We start from the raw sequence: 15,997 nt of genomic DNA on the forward strand, positions 1-15,997 counted from the left end.
CACATCTTCATTCCGCATTCATATCAAACTAAGTATTTTGCAGAGCTAGAGATTTCTTTGATGATGTTGCTGTAGAACAGTGCATAGGCAACAACAAAGTGAAATTACACTGCAAAGTAATATTCATCCTAAAAGATATTCATGTGAAAGGTATGCATGTTGCATATATATTTCACATGCTTACTGTTCCTCTCTAGCAGAACACCAAATATCTGCTTCATTCTCGTCCTGTTTCTTCTCAGTACACAATCACTAGTGGATATAACAATACACCATACATCATGGGAAATGCCATTGTTTTGTATGATGTGATTTTGTATTTACCATACTGGTAAGTTCTTCTCCTTGTTCTGAACTGAAGAGACAGTCCCACTGTTTGGCGATTTTCTATGCCGTCTGCATAGTTACTATGTCTCCTAAGCAGAGTTGGGTAATTCAGGTCCAGAGAATAAAAGTCCAGACCAAGATACTGTTTCAACTGGTTGGTTGAAACAACATCCCGGACTGGACTTTTACTCTCTGGACCTGAATTACTCAGCTCTGCTCCTAAGCATGGAAAAGCCATACTGTGCAACTCTACTGCAAAACTTACCTGTTAACTATTCAAGCTACAGTATACCATCTATAATTTGGCTGGACTTGCTAACTATTCAAATCGGGGGCGCTGTGTGGCTCAGTGAACTAAGCCTCTGCCCTGTGATTGGAAAGTCACCAGTTTGTGCCCAGCCCTGGCCTTGACAGAGTGGTCACATATCTGTGGGCCCTTGAGTAAGCCCCTTGACTCCCAGATCGAGGGGGGCTGCACACTAGCTGACCCTGTGCTATGACCCCAAAGCTTTCTCTCATCCATATGAGTGTCTTGTAGAGAGCAAGATGGGGCAGGTGAAGAGAATTAATAAATAATCTCTGTTCTCTTCATGACTTTATCACTCTGCAGTTGTACTCCCAGTGAGAGCTGTGCTACTGCCCTAAGATGTATGTGTAGACTTTTGCAAAATGTGTGCATCAGAATTGCTAACTGTATTGAATCACCAGTAATGTGTTTTTAGTTGTGGACACAAAGTACGTGGATCTGTGGTATTCGAGTCAACAACTAACTGATTGGTGAATTAATTCAAAAGGGTGTTTAACTGACTGAGGAAAAGTTGTAAGAATCTGATGGAATGCCATGCTATTTGTCTGGGATTCCCCTATGAGTGCTGTGTTGTTGTAATATTAAAATTCCTAAACCTTGTACATAGTTTAGTAGTAATGCTGCGCTATTTGTTTTGTTTTGTGTTTATTAGGATTAACTTTACTTCGCCGTGCATATACCATAACATTGTATTATTAGTGCTGTTGCCCCATGTATGCTATAATAGGAGAGTCTTTGCATTGCTGTATTTCTCGTGTACTATAATGGAATTAGCATTGCTTTACGTCGTGTGCTATAATGCTATAGCATTAGAATTGCTGTAAGTTGTGTGTAATATAATGCTATAGCTTTAGCATTGTTTATAATTGTGTGTGCTATAATACTATACTAATAGTGTTTCTGTAAGCTGCGTTTGCTAAAATGTTATAATATTAACATGGCTGTAAGTTTTGTGCACCACAATGCTGTAGTAATAGTTTTGCTGTAAATTATGTGTGCTGTAATGCTATATTAGCATTGCTGTAAGTTGTGTGTGCTATAATGCTACAACTTTAGCATTGCTATTAGTTATATATGCTGTAATGCTATAGCATTAGCATTTCTGTAAGTTGTGTGTGCTGTAATGCTGCAGCATTAGCATTGCTGTAACTTGAATGTGCTGTAATGCTGTGGTATTAGCAATGATGCTGCTCTCTCTACTTACTGTCTATTGTGGCAGTTTGATGTATTTGTTTTTATATTCTTCTGAGAAGGACACCCACAGAGTGACAAGGCCTGATTTTGCAGCAAAGATGGAGGCCACAGTCTGTTCTATGCTGCAGACAGGTTTGGCATGGTTACAGGGACAGCCTCAGTGGTGGCCGTGATCAGCTCACTCGCTGTTAGCTAATTATCAAGTGTCCTCAGCAATTGCTGAGCACACAGAGTTACAATCAGCAAGCAGAGGCCCAGGAGTCGTGTCCCTGGAAGGGGGTGCAGGTTTGATTGGCATGAGGAACCATCCTGGCTTCTCCCCATAAACTAGATTTAATCCAGTTTTTTAAATGGCTTGTCCTTCATGAAGTGTCTCAGAAGTGTAACTTTCTTGTGCAAGTTTTGTGTTTATTGCATATAGCTGGAATCTGGGAACAGCTCAAGATGCAAGAGCAACTCAGCTAACAGGGAACATTCCCAGAACTTCAGCCAGTGTTACTTTAAGGTCTTCTCAAAGTTGTTATTTCCATGTTGTTCATTTTAACAAGGGTTCTGTCAATGTCAGCACAATGAAATTATCACCTGAACATCCTTTTAACATAGTTAATGTTGAAAATATTGTTTTATAGTATAATATTATTTCATAAAAGAGCTAGAAGGATATACTATGAACATGCCATCAAACCTTGATCCCATGATCTTTGATGTGTAAAGTGATACCCGCTGTTTTATTTTGTATTATTAGCCTTAGTTTTAGTATTAGTGGCAGTAGTGGGATAACATTTTGGGAACAGCAAGAAAACTGGAGACTTTGAACATTTCTGTACCTTTATTGTAATGTATGGTAAACGTTCCTACAACACAAAAATTTAGCAGGGTATTCTGTATCAATCTGGATCAGCAGGCAGTTTAAGGTCTGAGGTTTTTTTTTTGTCAGCACTGGTACCAGATGAATCACACTCATTCACTAGTGCACTTCACAGGTTTTATGTAATACAGAGAAATCTCAAGCAACCTGATTGACATTTCTAGCCATTAACATATTTTCATCTCTCCTTAAGTGTAAGCTAACAGAAAATATAAACAACCTAATGTAGGATTGAGTGTGGAGGGGGAGATGTCTGATAAAGCAGTATTCCTACTGCTGTGAGTTTGAATCCATGATTGAGACAACAGTCCTTCGAAAGTCTCTTTGCTGGACTGTATGATTCACCCACTTAGAGTGCTGATTAAAAACACTAGGTTTATGAATTCATTGAAAGTCACAGCTCTGAACGACTCATTAAATGTACTGTTATTTTAATTTGCCCCGGACTCTGATAAAGCCTACCTACTCTCGTTTTACTGCTACATACAATGTAAACAAGCTGTCCTTCTTGCGTGTTCTGTGTTTTCCAAGTTCATTTCAGAATGGTCCAATAGCTCATGGGAGTTTTCCTTACACAAAAATGTTCTGAAGGCAGAACAAAAAAAAAATTATTGGTTCAGACAGATAACCAATCAGATTGTAGAGGAGGCAGGTCCAAGCAAATAGAAGAGGTGGGACCAAGATTTCTGATATTCTTCAACAATCTGGTTGGTTATCTTTCTGAACCATTCATTTTTTGTTCTTCCCCTCGGAACATTTTAGTGTAAGTAAAAGTCCCACGAGGTGTCCACTACAACAACACAAAATTAATGATGCATGCAAGATGTCTGTTACTCTCAAGCCTTAATGCTGACAACAACTGTACAGTTACCTGGTACAAAGATAATTCATTTTCACATTACATTTAGCCTTGATCACATTGCATCTGACTCCCCTGATGCAACCCAGGATATGTATACAAATATACAAAACAGAATTTTGTGTAAACAAATATTCAATATCCAATAGACATTTCAATTGTCACAGTGTAATCAAAACTGATTGCTATTTATGATTGGTTCTAGTTTTCAGTCATTCCAGAGCAGTTGGCTAAATATATCAAGAAATGTAAATATTATATGGGCAACCATTTTTATTATGCCTTCATTGTCCATATATCAGTTTTTATTTTAAATGTTTTGCTTGACTGTCTTTTTCAGTATGTCTCTGCATAATGTAAAACGACGTCTCCACTTGCAAGATCACACATTTTTAATCACATAAATAGTTAATTTAGTAGGAAGTATTTATTTGATTTTCACCAGCCTGTATTTCTTTCTTTGAGCACATGATTCTTTGATTGCACATGCTATGGACAGTGGAGACATGCAATTTTTTTCATCTCATGGTCTTCAGAGTAATAGACAGTGTTTTTGAAGTTTTAGGGTGTGAGACAAGCACCGTGGAGAAACGTCAGAGCTTAAAGCAACTTACAGAGGCATGATGTAAGCAATCCTTGACCCAAAGCATGTGACATTGGTTAGTTCTCATCCCTTCAGGAGTTTCTGTCTTCTTATGGGCTTTGGCTGAGAGTTAAGGACCTTTATGTAATGAGCATCATTACTGGATATTCTGTTACATAGGATTGTTGAGGTGTGGTTGTTTGGGTGGCATTGCTTGTGGTTAATCACTTGTATGGCAACATATGGTCATGAGTTGTAAAAATATTTCATGGGGGATGGTGGGAGTCAAATCTTTGTGGGAGGGATGGTATTTACAGATACATGTTTTTGTGGATTATCACCCAAGGATTGAAAGTCTGTACTCATGAATTTTATAGTAACTAATTTTCTAAGAACATTATTACAAATATTGTCACATTAAAATGACACTAAACAGCTAGAAATGATGAACAGGCTGCTTAAAAATACAACCCTTTTCTGCTGTATATTTTCAGTATTTATTGATTGTAGATGTAAAAAGACATAACAAGATTCAAGGAATTGTTATAGAAACAGAGTGAGGCTACACCCTTGCTATCTGCCTCCTCACCGAGATGTTTGTCTGGTGGGGAAAAAAAGGCTTTATAACTAACTAGCTACAACAGAATCAACATTTTAATTCTTTTATACTTTCGCGTGTTAGCTAATAAAGAAATTTCCTTTGAGAAATTCGAACAGAATCCCAGCTGAAAATTCCGTACATGCTTAATGTCAGCCTCCTTACTTCCTGTTTACTTCTTTTTAAAAATATGACCACAGGTCTGTCTGCTATTGTATATTCTTTGGCTTGGCTTGATTGTGTCATCAATGCCAGCAAACGCTTGACGAGGTTAAAGAAATTACTTGCATGACCAATGATAACCATGGACTTTCAGAGTATAGAACTTTGCTTTCTAGGAAATGTTAAGGAAAGAGAGTATGGATCAAGGATCAACTGCTTGTTCTTTTTGTGTTTGATAGGGAGAACTGCAGTGAAAGGCAGTAGTGATGTTGAAAACCGGAGTGGATTAGAATTAAAACCATGATAAGTAACACTTTACTTGAAGGGAAAATTATGCACTAATTAAGCACAAATTAAATGTTAGTTACTAACTGATGTCATGTTTGTTCATTAATGAATTGTCGCATATCTTTTATCTCAAGCAAGTACTATATTTGTTACTATATCTGTTAATTATCTAAACCTTTATGAACTACTGAAGGAACCAGTGGGGAAAGTACTGTACGAACAAACAATGAATAATACATGTAAAATATTGATCTGTTATTTGTCATTTATTCCCATGGTGGGGGGGCATCCACATACTCCATGACAGTTTGAGTCCTGGTCACAACATGGGTGTCTCTCAGTATGGGTACTTGATCATATTTGTGTTCTGGTGTTTCACGTCACCTTCTACTTTGGAAGTCCAGTTTCAATACTCACAAACAGAAGTACAGAGGACCATAAAAATCCCCAAATATCAAGGATACATCGGTTCCACCCTTGCCAAACAAGACCATTCATTGCACCCCAAGTTTGTTCTTGGGAGTATGACCACAAGTATGACCTTTGTATTCTTGGTATTAAGAAACATCCCGTGTTTCCTCTGATCAAATCACAACTTTCTATCTATGGATTCTAGTGGATTAGCTGATAAGTGAGCACTACTGCTGAGAGAAGATGAAGCAGTGTGTACCCAATATCGTCACTCTAAACATCACTGCAATATATGGTATCCTGTGTATACTTGTTTTACTGTATTGATCAGGTGTCTCAGTTTTGCAAAGGAGTCTGTTGGTCCACTGGCAACATACAAAAACCTTAATACAGGAGAAAGCTAATTCCACCTCTCTCCTTGTCGGCTCTCTGCTTGCAATGTAAAAGTGGCACGCAACTGATAAGCAGCCCTCTCTTGCTATGTGCCCACACTGGGGACTGGCAGGCTGCAGACGTGGGAGTGAGTGGGCACTGATGAACACCCAGCCGGCGCTCAAACCAGCAGCTGTTTTGTTCGTCGTTACTTGTCCCAAGCAGCCAAAATGGAGGGAACCACAGCAAGTGCAAATAACATGCGACCTGACAGGACATGGAAATAAAATGCTTCGAACTAAAATAAGAAGAGAACCCTTTCAGGGGTAGGATGAGCTTGTATTTTTTATTTATTGGAAAATACCTTTGTGGACAATATTCTATTAGCTTAGTAGATGCTTTTACTCAAGGTGATGCACAGTTGAGAAAGGAGGGGCAGCTGGGTCCTGGGGCAATTTGGATTAAGGATCTTGCACAAGGGTCCAGTGATGAAATCGCTCTGATTATGTGATATGATCTGACGACCTACTGCTCCCGGGCACCGATTCCCAACACACTGCCCCTCATATACTGGATTAGAATGTAACTGATACAGTGGGCAAGCTAGGTAAGTATATGCTGGTGTATTTTATTATTGCATGCTAAATTTTGCATAGATGGTGGCTATGTTGTTATATTGACAGAAAGGTTACGACCTCAGGGTCCTCCCTTGCTTTGCTAAGTAGTCTTAGTGATTGTTAAATCATATATGCACCTGAGCATCTTCCCAATTTGGTTTATCACACGAAAATGTTTTGAGCAGCTTTTGATGGCACATTTATAACTTTAATATAATGTAAAATTACTTTTACATACTCTAATTATGTTACTATGAGAAAAGCCTGACATCTGACCCCAGGGTAGGTGTGAGAGTTAAAATAAATAATTTTAAACAAGCATATCTCTTTTGTAATATTTCTTTCAGTTTGATCAGAAATGCGGGAATAAAAATCTGTCAGGTAGATATTCTAGAAACGGATGGTTAAAAGACACCGACTTCTCGGTACCCTTACCATTGCCGTCTAGCTATTGCTAAAAATACAGTGAGAGGAAGGGCTGCTGAAAATGTCTTTGGTTACAGGCTGTTTCCAAATTGTCATGCTGTGGGTTCGAAAGTCTCAGCAGCTTAGGGCACATTCTGCCCATGCTGGTCCCACACACCAAGCTTCGGGTGCTGTGTTAAATAGCCAGGGGTGCCTCAGCACAGCTACGTGTCACCTTGGAAACCATTTGCCGTTGGCAGTCAATCAGTCAGATATCATCAATGCTAATAATAGGACAAAGGAGCTGTGAAGGAATGCGAAATTAGCAAAGAGCAAATAAACGCCTATATGAGAACAGAATGGCTCAAATGAGCACAGAAGGTGACAGAGATTTTGGGACATATGTCTGCAAATCTCACTTTCTATAATACATTTATTCATTATTATATATTATACATGATAAAAACTAGGGGTAGTGGTCATTGTTCAGGTGATCCAGTTGCTGGAAGTGGGGCAATGAGATACAATTGAATATAGAAAACGAGATTCAGCTAAAACTTTTCATTCTATCCCTGGATACAGTTGATTGGCAGATGCCGGCATGTAGCTGAAGGTATATATGCAGGGGAAGGAGGACAGAGAGCAGAAGACTATCATTAAGGGTTTATTCATTCAGGCGAGGTAGGTTTGCAGTGCACTGGATTCCCATGCAGGGTGTAACCCTACCTAGCTCCAGAGCCCCCATGACTCTGCATTAAGGGGTTTATTCATTCAGGCGAGGGAGGTTTGCAGTGCACTGGATTCCCATGCAGGGTGTAGCCCTACCTAGCTCCAGAGCCCCCATGACTCTGGATTAGGGGTTTTTATAACATCTTTGGCATGATATTATATATTAATTTTATGCCAAACAAAGAAAAGAGGTAGTTTTTCTGCAAGGCTTCTTTGTGTGCTGTTGTATTTAAAGTATGTCCGGTGTTTCGTTTACCAAATCATGATGTGCACTACGATCTTCTGTATAATCTATAAGTTACTTAGGCAGTGGATTGACAGGATGCAGCTAGAGTCAAAGCTCAAAGAGTGAGAGACGTCTCTTAGTGATTGTTTCTGGGAATAGGGGGCAAAGGCACAAAAAGCCTGACATACATGTAACGGTTACATGACTTTGTGCCATTGAACATTTTCATTACCTGCTGGTATCTCGTCGGGCTGGATTTAGTTCTTGCAGTGTAAGACTGGTGGTTAGGTGGTTATTGTGTTCACATTGGACTACACGGCGTTTGTTAGAGACTGCACACAAGGGACCAGTCCCCAAATCAATGCAGCCATCTGTACACATTTCCCTATGGGAGAGGGATGATAAACAATGTTTTTGACAGTAGCAGATTTACCAGGGGCCAGGACTTCCAGTATCCTGGCTTGATCTTGCAGCCAAATGGGCAGACAGTGGCGGAGGGGGGGGGGGGGGGACAAAGCAATAATGTTGTAAACTGGATAATTCCATACATCAATCTTCCATGAGCATTTACCAAGTGGACTGTTGCTGTGAGACCATTCCAGGGAGAGCAGGGCCGATCTTTCATAGGACTCCCAATTTATCACAGGGCACATATGCAGATACTAAACTACTTGATCTAGAACAGACTCATGCCTTTGGAACACGAGGAGCAAAACAGGGCACTCAGAGAAAAACCCTTGCGAGTCTGTGGAAAATGCAAATTCCATCTACATGAGTCAGAGCAGGAACCAGACTCAAAAAATGAGGGAGTGTGAGGTGTCAGTGCAGTGCAGTGCACTGGAGCACTGTGCTGCCGTATGCTGGAAGGGGATAATGCTAAGCATCGTAAAAGAAATAAGAGAAGCAGCTTAAAAGGGCAAATATAGAGAAAGAAACACAAGTAACAGCAAAAGTAAAAGAAGTTGTGGAACCAAAGAGATGAATGTTTTACCTGATAGGTGGTCAGAGTTCAGCTTCTGAAATGTAAAATGAATTTTACATCTAGGGTTAGTTAGAGGAAAATGATAACATTGATGACAAAAAAAGCAATTAGTATAGTAGTGGCATTTGAGCAAATAGTAGTTTCTGGTTGTATGTTTTCCTTCAGTTTTTTTCAAAAGTATACTGGGCTTGAATATTCTACATGAGCTTTTTACTGTCTGATAATCAGTGGGAACTGACATTAGCTTAGCCTGTGTTGTGTGTGTGTGTGTGTGTGTGTGTGGTTAAGATGTAAATATGAAGAGCATCTACACAGAAATCTTAATGATGACACTGTAACTTATTGTTCTGGTCTGAAGCCCATTCTGTGAGGAGCTATTTGAGGCTTTATCTTGAGGAAGCAAGGAAAGGCTTTTCTGCCCTGAGGGTCTGAATATGAGTCTACGAGAGTGCAGGGGAAACTCACGTGCTGAAAAGTTTGTCATTTATTGTCATTAGGCACGTTTAGCCTGGGGGCTGCAGTAGGATCCAGTCTTGTTAGATATGCAGAAGGTGCGTCCGACATCCCTGACATACGGTCTGCCACCTACTCTCTCCCACCCCAGATTACATACGCTAGTCTTGGCTGTGCTTGCATGGATAAACTCATCTTGACAGCACAGCGTGAGGGTTAGTTCACATTGTCACATTGTTCACATGGCTACAGAGCTGTGCTGTTGAATTGGTCTCACTCTAGTTGGATGGATGGATGGATGGATGGATGATAGCAATGACACTTCATTGATCCCTTGTGGGGAAATTCTCTTCTTGCCCTCCATGACACACATGTAGGTTAGAGCAAGAGGGGCAGCAAAGGGCAGCCACCTGCAGCAGCACCCATGGAGCTGAGGGTTAAGGGCCTCACTAAGGGGCCCACAGACGTGACTATGTGACTAAGGCCGGGCTCAGACTGATGACCTTCCCTACACAGGTACAGAGGCTTACCCCACTGAGCCACATGCTGCCTCCATGGATGGATGGATGGATGAATGGATGGCAAAGTGCTAAGCGGGAAATCTATGTCTTTTGGACCTTTAACTGTTAATTATTGATAACATTCACGCTGCAGTTTAAAAATTGCATAATCTTTCTGTGTCTCTAACAGACTTCAGGGCAATGAGGGCAATGCCGTACTTCAGGACACGTTTCGGTCACAAATGGTTTAGCTGTTCTGCCCGGTTTATGAAGGAACTGCTTGCTGTGTCACACATGACCTGTTTGATTGGTAACATCACATTGAGCAATGTAGAACCTCTGTATTCATTTTCTTTCTCTGCTGTTTAATGATAATGCATAGATTTCCCTCTTTCATGAGGGGGCTTGGAATGCTGACCAGTTGGCTTAGAATGGCGAACAGACTGAATATATACATCCATCCATCCATTTTCCAAACCGCTTATCCTACTGGGTCGCGGGGGGGTCCAGAGCCTTTCCCAGAAGCAATGGGTGAATATATACAAAAATGACATTATATGATGAAATGAACAGTGCTGACATATTAAGATTGAGCAGCACAATTGCATGCATTGTGTCATATGACAGGAAGTGCTTATCATAAATTCCTCGATAATAATGGGGGTTGATAAGAAATAGATAATTTGTAGACCTTGCTCATATTCCATTGTGTATAGTTTAAATTATATAACTAGAAATATATTGGTGAGATATGCTGGTAAAATGCCCTAGAGCCAAGACATGATGTTCTGGAGGTAATTTGTATGCTCAAGTGACTTCCTATGCAAGATGTCTTTTTCTCAAACCAAGTACACATCAGAGCTATTTCCTGAGTCCGCTTTATGGTCTTTTTGCAGCCAATTCATTATTTTTCCCATGACTTTTGCAGTATTTCCAGGTCTCCGCAGAACCTGACTACATCACGTTAAATTTAAGTTGCAATAATAATGCAATAATGCAATAATGGTAATTTATGTTAAAAATAAATTTCAAAATGGTAACGATCCTAAATAATTTACAGTGTTTTCCCCTTTATGGAAATGCAGTGTGAATCCATGCTGCTTTCTCAGCTGTGAGTCATGATTCCTCCTGGATTCGAAATCTCTCGGCTTCCTACCAGAACAGGCAAGATCATCGCGCTGTTTTCTCCCATGTGACTCACCACTCTTCCTGGGTGTGGATTTGCACTTGGTCTAAATGAAGACAGATTAGAAGACTCACAGACCTCAGATGACAGAGAGGAGGCAGCCATACCTGCAGCGGGTGCCGATTGTAATGGATGCACAGGAGATTCAGGAAAGCCATTTTGTTTGACTGATAAATGCATTTGGGTGACAACAGATCAGTGTTCACTTCTCTATGTAGGAGTCCATTAGATGCAAGGTTTTTGTCTCCATGCTGTGCTGATATTCTAATAAAACAGCAAGGATGAGCCATGGTGATGTGGTGCAGCTTATTTAGAGAGGACAATAAAGTCAAATCCATCAATGGGATCCATGTCTGTTGTCAGGATTCACTTTTCTGGTTCATAGAAAATCAAGTTGTCGTGCCACTGGCTGAGAAAAACAATCCCAGAAAATAGAAAACAAACAACCCTAAAAAGATCACAAATATGTCAGCTATTGTTTATTATTGTTTATTGTCATAAGTATGTGAGCGGGTACAACCTCACCTCTCACGCTCTTCAGCATTGATCAATATGTCCTCACTGTTGACCAGATTCCTGTCATCATCTAATCTTCCGTTTCATTCTGCAGAGATGGTCTTTGTAGAGTTGATTTAGAAATTACTCCAGTAGCCTTTCACCAGTTACATCAATTTATCCAAATTCAGATGCATGCTTTTCTTTATTGCAATATTATAATACACGTCTGGTGGCTATGGTTCATATGGGATTATCTCAGGGCGCTCTGTAATTTTATGAATTTTTCAATATCTTCTTGAAGTTCAGCTTTAGCTGTAATTACTGTGATGTGCTTGTCTCTGGAAAATTCCTTCCTTGAACTTCCTGTTCTGTGGTTCCTCGTGTAATTGTGTATGGATTATAGCAAAATGAATAATTAATGCATTTCTATTGGTCTGTTCACCGCTCACCCCCCCCCCACCCCCATCCTGACCAGAATAGAAGAACGGTGGATTCTATGAATATACGATTTTTCTAATGCACTCAATTAATTTGAACCGTGAGTCTTCACTACACGCCTTCTGGCCACTTCATTGGGGATGTTATTACAGTGCATTAAGCTAGCAGGCTCACTGTTTGTGCTGTGAATTTATATGGAGGATGCCTGTGGCAACGGTGCATGTTCATCTCTGTGTGGATGAGTGCCCACATAGACATGGGCTTAAGGGCAAATGTGCTCCTGTTCTGAAGGCCTTGCTGTGCTGCGCTGTATAGTAACAGTAATGTGCAGGCCCTGCAGATGCAGAAATGCTAAAGGTTTAATGCTCTCAAATTTACTTTCTGTTAATAGAATGGAGGCTGACGGAATCAGACCGATGTCTATAATGACCGACGCATGTAATGTGTGGCTGCTTGCCTCTGCTCTCAGGTTGTCTTTTTCTGCCCTCCCTTCACCATAATGTCCACTGTGTCAGTAAACCTGAGCGTTTGAAACAGATCCCAGGAAAACAAAATGAAAAACTGGGATCTGTACCTCTTATGTATCAAAAATATCCCGTAAATTCTGGTTTGTTGCTTATTGAGCTATAATATGAGATCGTTACATGTGACATGAAATTCAATTCAGTGTATGTGAAAGCACCAGCTATGGCGAGAAGAATGTAGGAAAAACACTGTCTGATTTATTCTAAATAAGGTTGCAGAATCATTAAGCACCCTGCAGACATTTTACTCATGTTAGGGAAAAGTCTCTGAGAGCTTCCCCCATGGAGTGCTGTTTGATGGTACATCTGGCTAAATAATGATTACAATAAAACTGGCTGGGATTCATAGATTCCAGAATTTTCCCCTGGGATCAATAAAATGCATCTTAATCTTAATACTATTTTTCCATGGTTTAATTTCTTTATAATGACAAACAAATAATTCCCTTTCTATCAAATAGTGAGCTAGAGTGATTAAAAGCCTAATTATCCAGGGTAATTAAGACCTCGTGTCTCTACAGGAAACAAAATATCTCCTAGATGTGGAAATGTTCAGACCTCTGCAAAAAGGCACAAATGAAACCAAAGTCACCAGTAATGACAGAAACATCTGTATGATGCAGGTAGAACGTGGACTGATTTGTTTCTTATTTGTTTCTTTATTATGAGATACATGAAACATGAGTGAGAGGCTATCGATTTGTCGATAATTTTGTATTTGTCTTTTCAGCTGAATAATAAATATATCGACCACTTCATTGGGGATGTTATTAAGGCGCATTAAGGTAGTAGGCTTGCTATTTGTGCTGTGAATTTATTTTATTGATACTTGTGGTGATATTAATATGAAGGATTTGAGATCTTTGGGAGATTTTAATTTAGAAAAATTCCCAGTGTAATGCATTAAAGGGCCAGATATGAAGACTGGACAGTGTGCACGGTTTTATTTTGTGTGAAATCCATGTGTTGGAGATGGTGAAAGTAAATGTTTGGTTAAGTTTTTAAGCTGAACCTGTGACTCTTTAATGCGCATATGTGCTTTGCATAGTTAAGTCCATTTCCTCTGGTTTTAATTGGGCAATCAGGAGAACATTGACCTTATTGATCTTGGTATCACTCACTAAACAGTCATCAAAGCCAAGTATCAATCACTCCATTAGTGATCACATTTTCCAGCACTAGTATGTAGGCAATGTTTATGTGAACAGCAGTGAGCCCCTTTGATTTCGCGGCTGCCGTCTGAAACGCACGCAACGCTAAACCAGAGTAACATTTTGTCTTGCAAGGCTCTGATATTCATGAGCTGCCTTATTAAACGCTGGCTCCGGGGACTGATCAAAGCATGGCAGGTCATCTGCCGCAGTCGAGTGCTGCTCACGGTTTCACACAAACTCACTGGTACCGATGGTGGAGTCTAATGGGTCTCCATGCTGCTGTGCTGGCAGCCATAGTCCTGTCACCGTAGCTGTTCAATGGCTGTGACGCTAATGCTGTGATTGACTCTCTGTCTGTTTCTCTCTCTGTTGCTCTCTCTGAAGGAATGATGGAGGGTATTAACATGTAGGTTGCTGCAGCACCAGAGCAGCAGAATGGGCAGGTACAAGCGTCGTGGTGCTGGACTGCAACCCTGAGAGCAAGAGTCAGCTAGACGGCTTCAGAGCACCTGGATGGTCTTATGCCTTCTTCTCCTAAAGCAAGGGGATCCTTCCTCTTAGCTCTACGGCCTTTACTGGATTCTCTCCTCCATCCAGCTCTAAATCTGGATTAAGGATTTCTCACTGATCAAACCAGAGTCATCGTCTTTTTTTTTTAGTAACCTTCCTGTCTGCTTCTGAGTGAACTGAATTGAAAGCAATACTGGCCACTATGGGGGAAATGACCAACAGTGATTTCCATGAAAAGAACCAAAGAAACAAGACCATTCATGGGAGCGAATTCGGCTGCTCCCTCATGGAGCTGCGCTCCCTCATGGAACTGCGGGGTGTGGAGGCTGTCACCAAAATCCAGGAAGACTATGGGGACATAGATGGGCTCTGCAGGCGGCTGAAGACATCTCCAACGGAGGGTAAGTCCAGCCCAACTCAGGGCTGCTCTCTATCAAAATATATCGAAATAGAGTGTGAAAGGATTTAAGTTTCTTTTGACCTGCTGAAGTAATTTCTATTTGTTATATCTGAATACTCCCTTGTATATGATGAGTCAATACATCCAAATCATAATTAAAAATTACTGACTAAATATTGCAAATTAAGCACACAATATTACACAACATATGGATGGTATGGAATGGTATGATACGGTATGGTATGGTGTGGTATGTGGTGTGGTACGGTATGGTACGGTATGGTGTGGTTAACAACTAAAACAAATATCTTGAAACAAAATTTTTTTTTTTCTCTGGAGGCCACAGACATAACACTCAGTAATGATAAATTCAAGATTAAGAAGAGATTAATGGCTAAGTTGGTACACATACTGACATGGCTCACTTCACCAATGAGGGCCAGAAATAAAAGCAGCGCCGGTTATTAACATACTGAAGGTGGCTGTTCTCAAACAACAGAATAGTGACTCGTGTTGCCATGTTGCTCATGAGCTATGAGGTCAAATGAACTTTAATGGGATCATGATGAGCCACACAAAGGTGTATAAGAAGTTACACCTATTGAAAGAATGTGCTAGAAAATTGTTCATATGTTTCATGAAAATAATAATTTAAATGCAACAAAGGGAACAACGCTCTGCAGGAGATAACAGGACCAAAGTCAGTGACTGTCTTGATGAGATCTGAGTGGAGTTTTCTCATTAAGAGCGGGGTGACCTCTGTAGATAAGTGTTGCATAAACAGCTATTTCATTGATTTTAAAAACGTACATAAAATGACATAAATAGATTATATGTCAGATAGATTTTTTTAAATTGGTAATTGTTGATGTTACAGGCATTAGTTACAGCAAATAAAGAAGGATGGCAAAGTGAGAACACAAGTGAATTTATGAGTGATGGAATGCATGGTTGAGTGCCAATTAGTATGGAGGGACCGGAGTAGCACAGGGAGGAAAAATATGAGTGAGGGAGCAGAGTGGAGGCATGAATGTAACCTTCCTGTCTGCTTGAAGAGATGTTTTAGGTAAGTATGTGTATCTTAGAATCACAGCCTTCATCTGAACAGGAACAAACATATCTACACTGAAGTAAGGTGTGTAATGCAAAGAATTCTTTTTCTCTTAGTCTTTCTCAGTTCTTGTCACATATCAAAGGACAGATTTATTAAGTAATTATACAACCTAGTGTATGCCACTGATGGAAAAGTGACTGACACCAGGAAACTGTCACCAGATGTTCGCTGACAGCCAGAAACTGTAACCAGATGTTCATTGCTGCTTCCCAGACATGGTTCATTCATCTAGATCCATCTGGAAAGCCTGTATCAGGGCTATTAGTGGTCAGTTAACCATAACAATGTGGCA

The 15,997-nt window shown here is 40.2% G+C and overlaps 2 protein-coding genes across 9 annotated transcripts in view; one reads left to right on the forward strand and one right to left on the reverse strand.

Annotated features, from left to right (window-relative positions):
- Positions 1-15,997, reverse strand: part of zgc:56699 (uncharacterized protein LOC405758 homolog) — a 236,272-nt gene that overhangs the window by 82,384 nt on the left and 137,891 nt on the right. The gene's annotated exons all lie outside the window — the stretch shown is intronic.
- Positions 1-15,997, forward strand: part of LOC125744371 (plasma membrane calcium-transporting ATPase 2-like) — a 64,343-nt gene that overhangs the window by 6,912 nt on the left and 41,434 nt on the right. For all 8 annotated transcript variants that reach the window (XR_007398356.1, XR_007398355.1, XM_049016091.1 and 5 more), the window contains exon 2: positions 14,066-14,592. Coding sequence is in view for 6 of the 8 variants with exons in the window: in XM_049016091.1 (XP_048872048.1) it covers positions 14,394-14,592 (199 nt within the window). In the remaining 2 variants the exon portion in view is untranslated. The remainder of the gene's footprint in view (positions 1-14,065; positions 14,593-15,997) is intronic.

Source organism: Brienomyrus brachyistius, chromosome 6, assembly GCF_023856365.1.
Source record: "Brienomyrus brachyistius isolate T26 chromosome 6, BBRACH_0.4, whole genome shotgun sequence".
In the NCBI taxonomy this organism is placed as follows: domain Eukaryota; kingdom Metazoa; phylum Chordata; class Actinopteri; order Osteoglossiformes; family Mormyridae; genus Brienomyrus; species Brienomyrus brachyistius.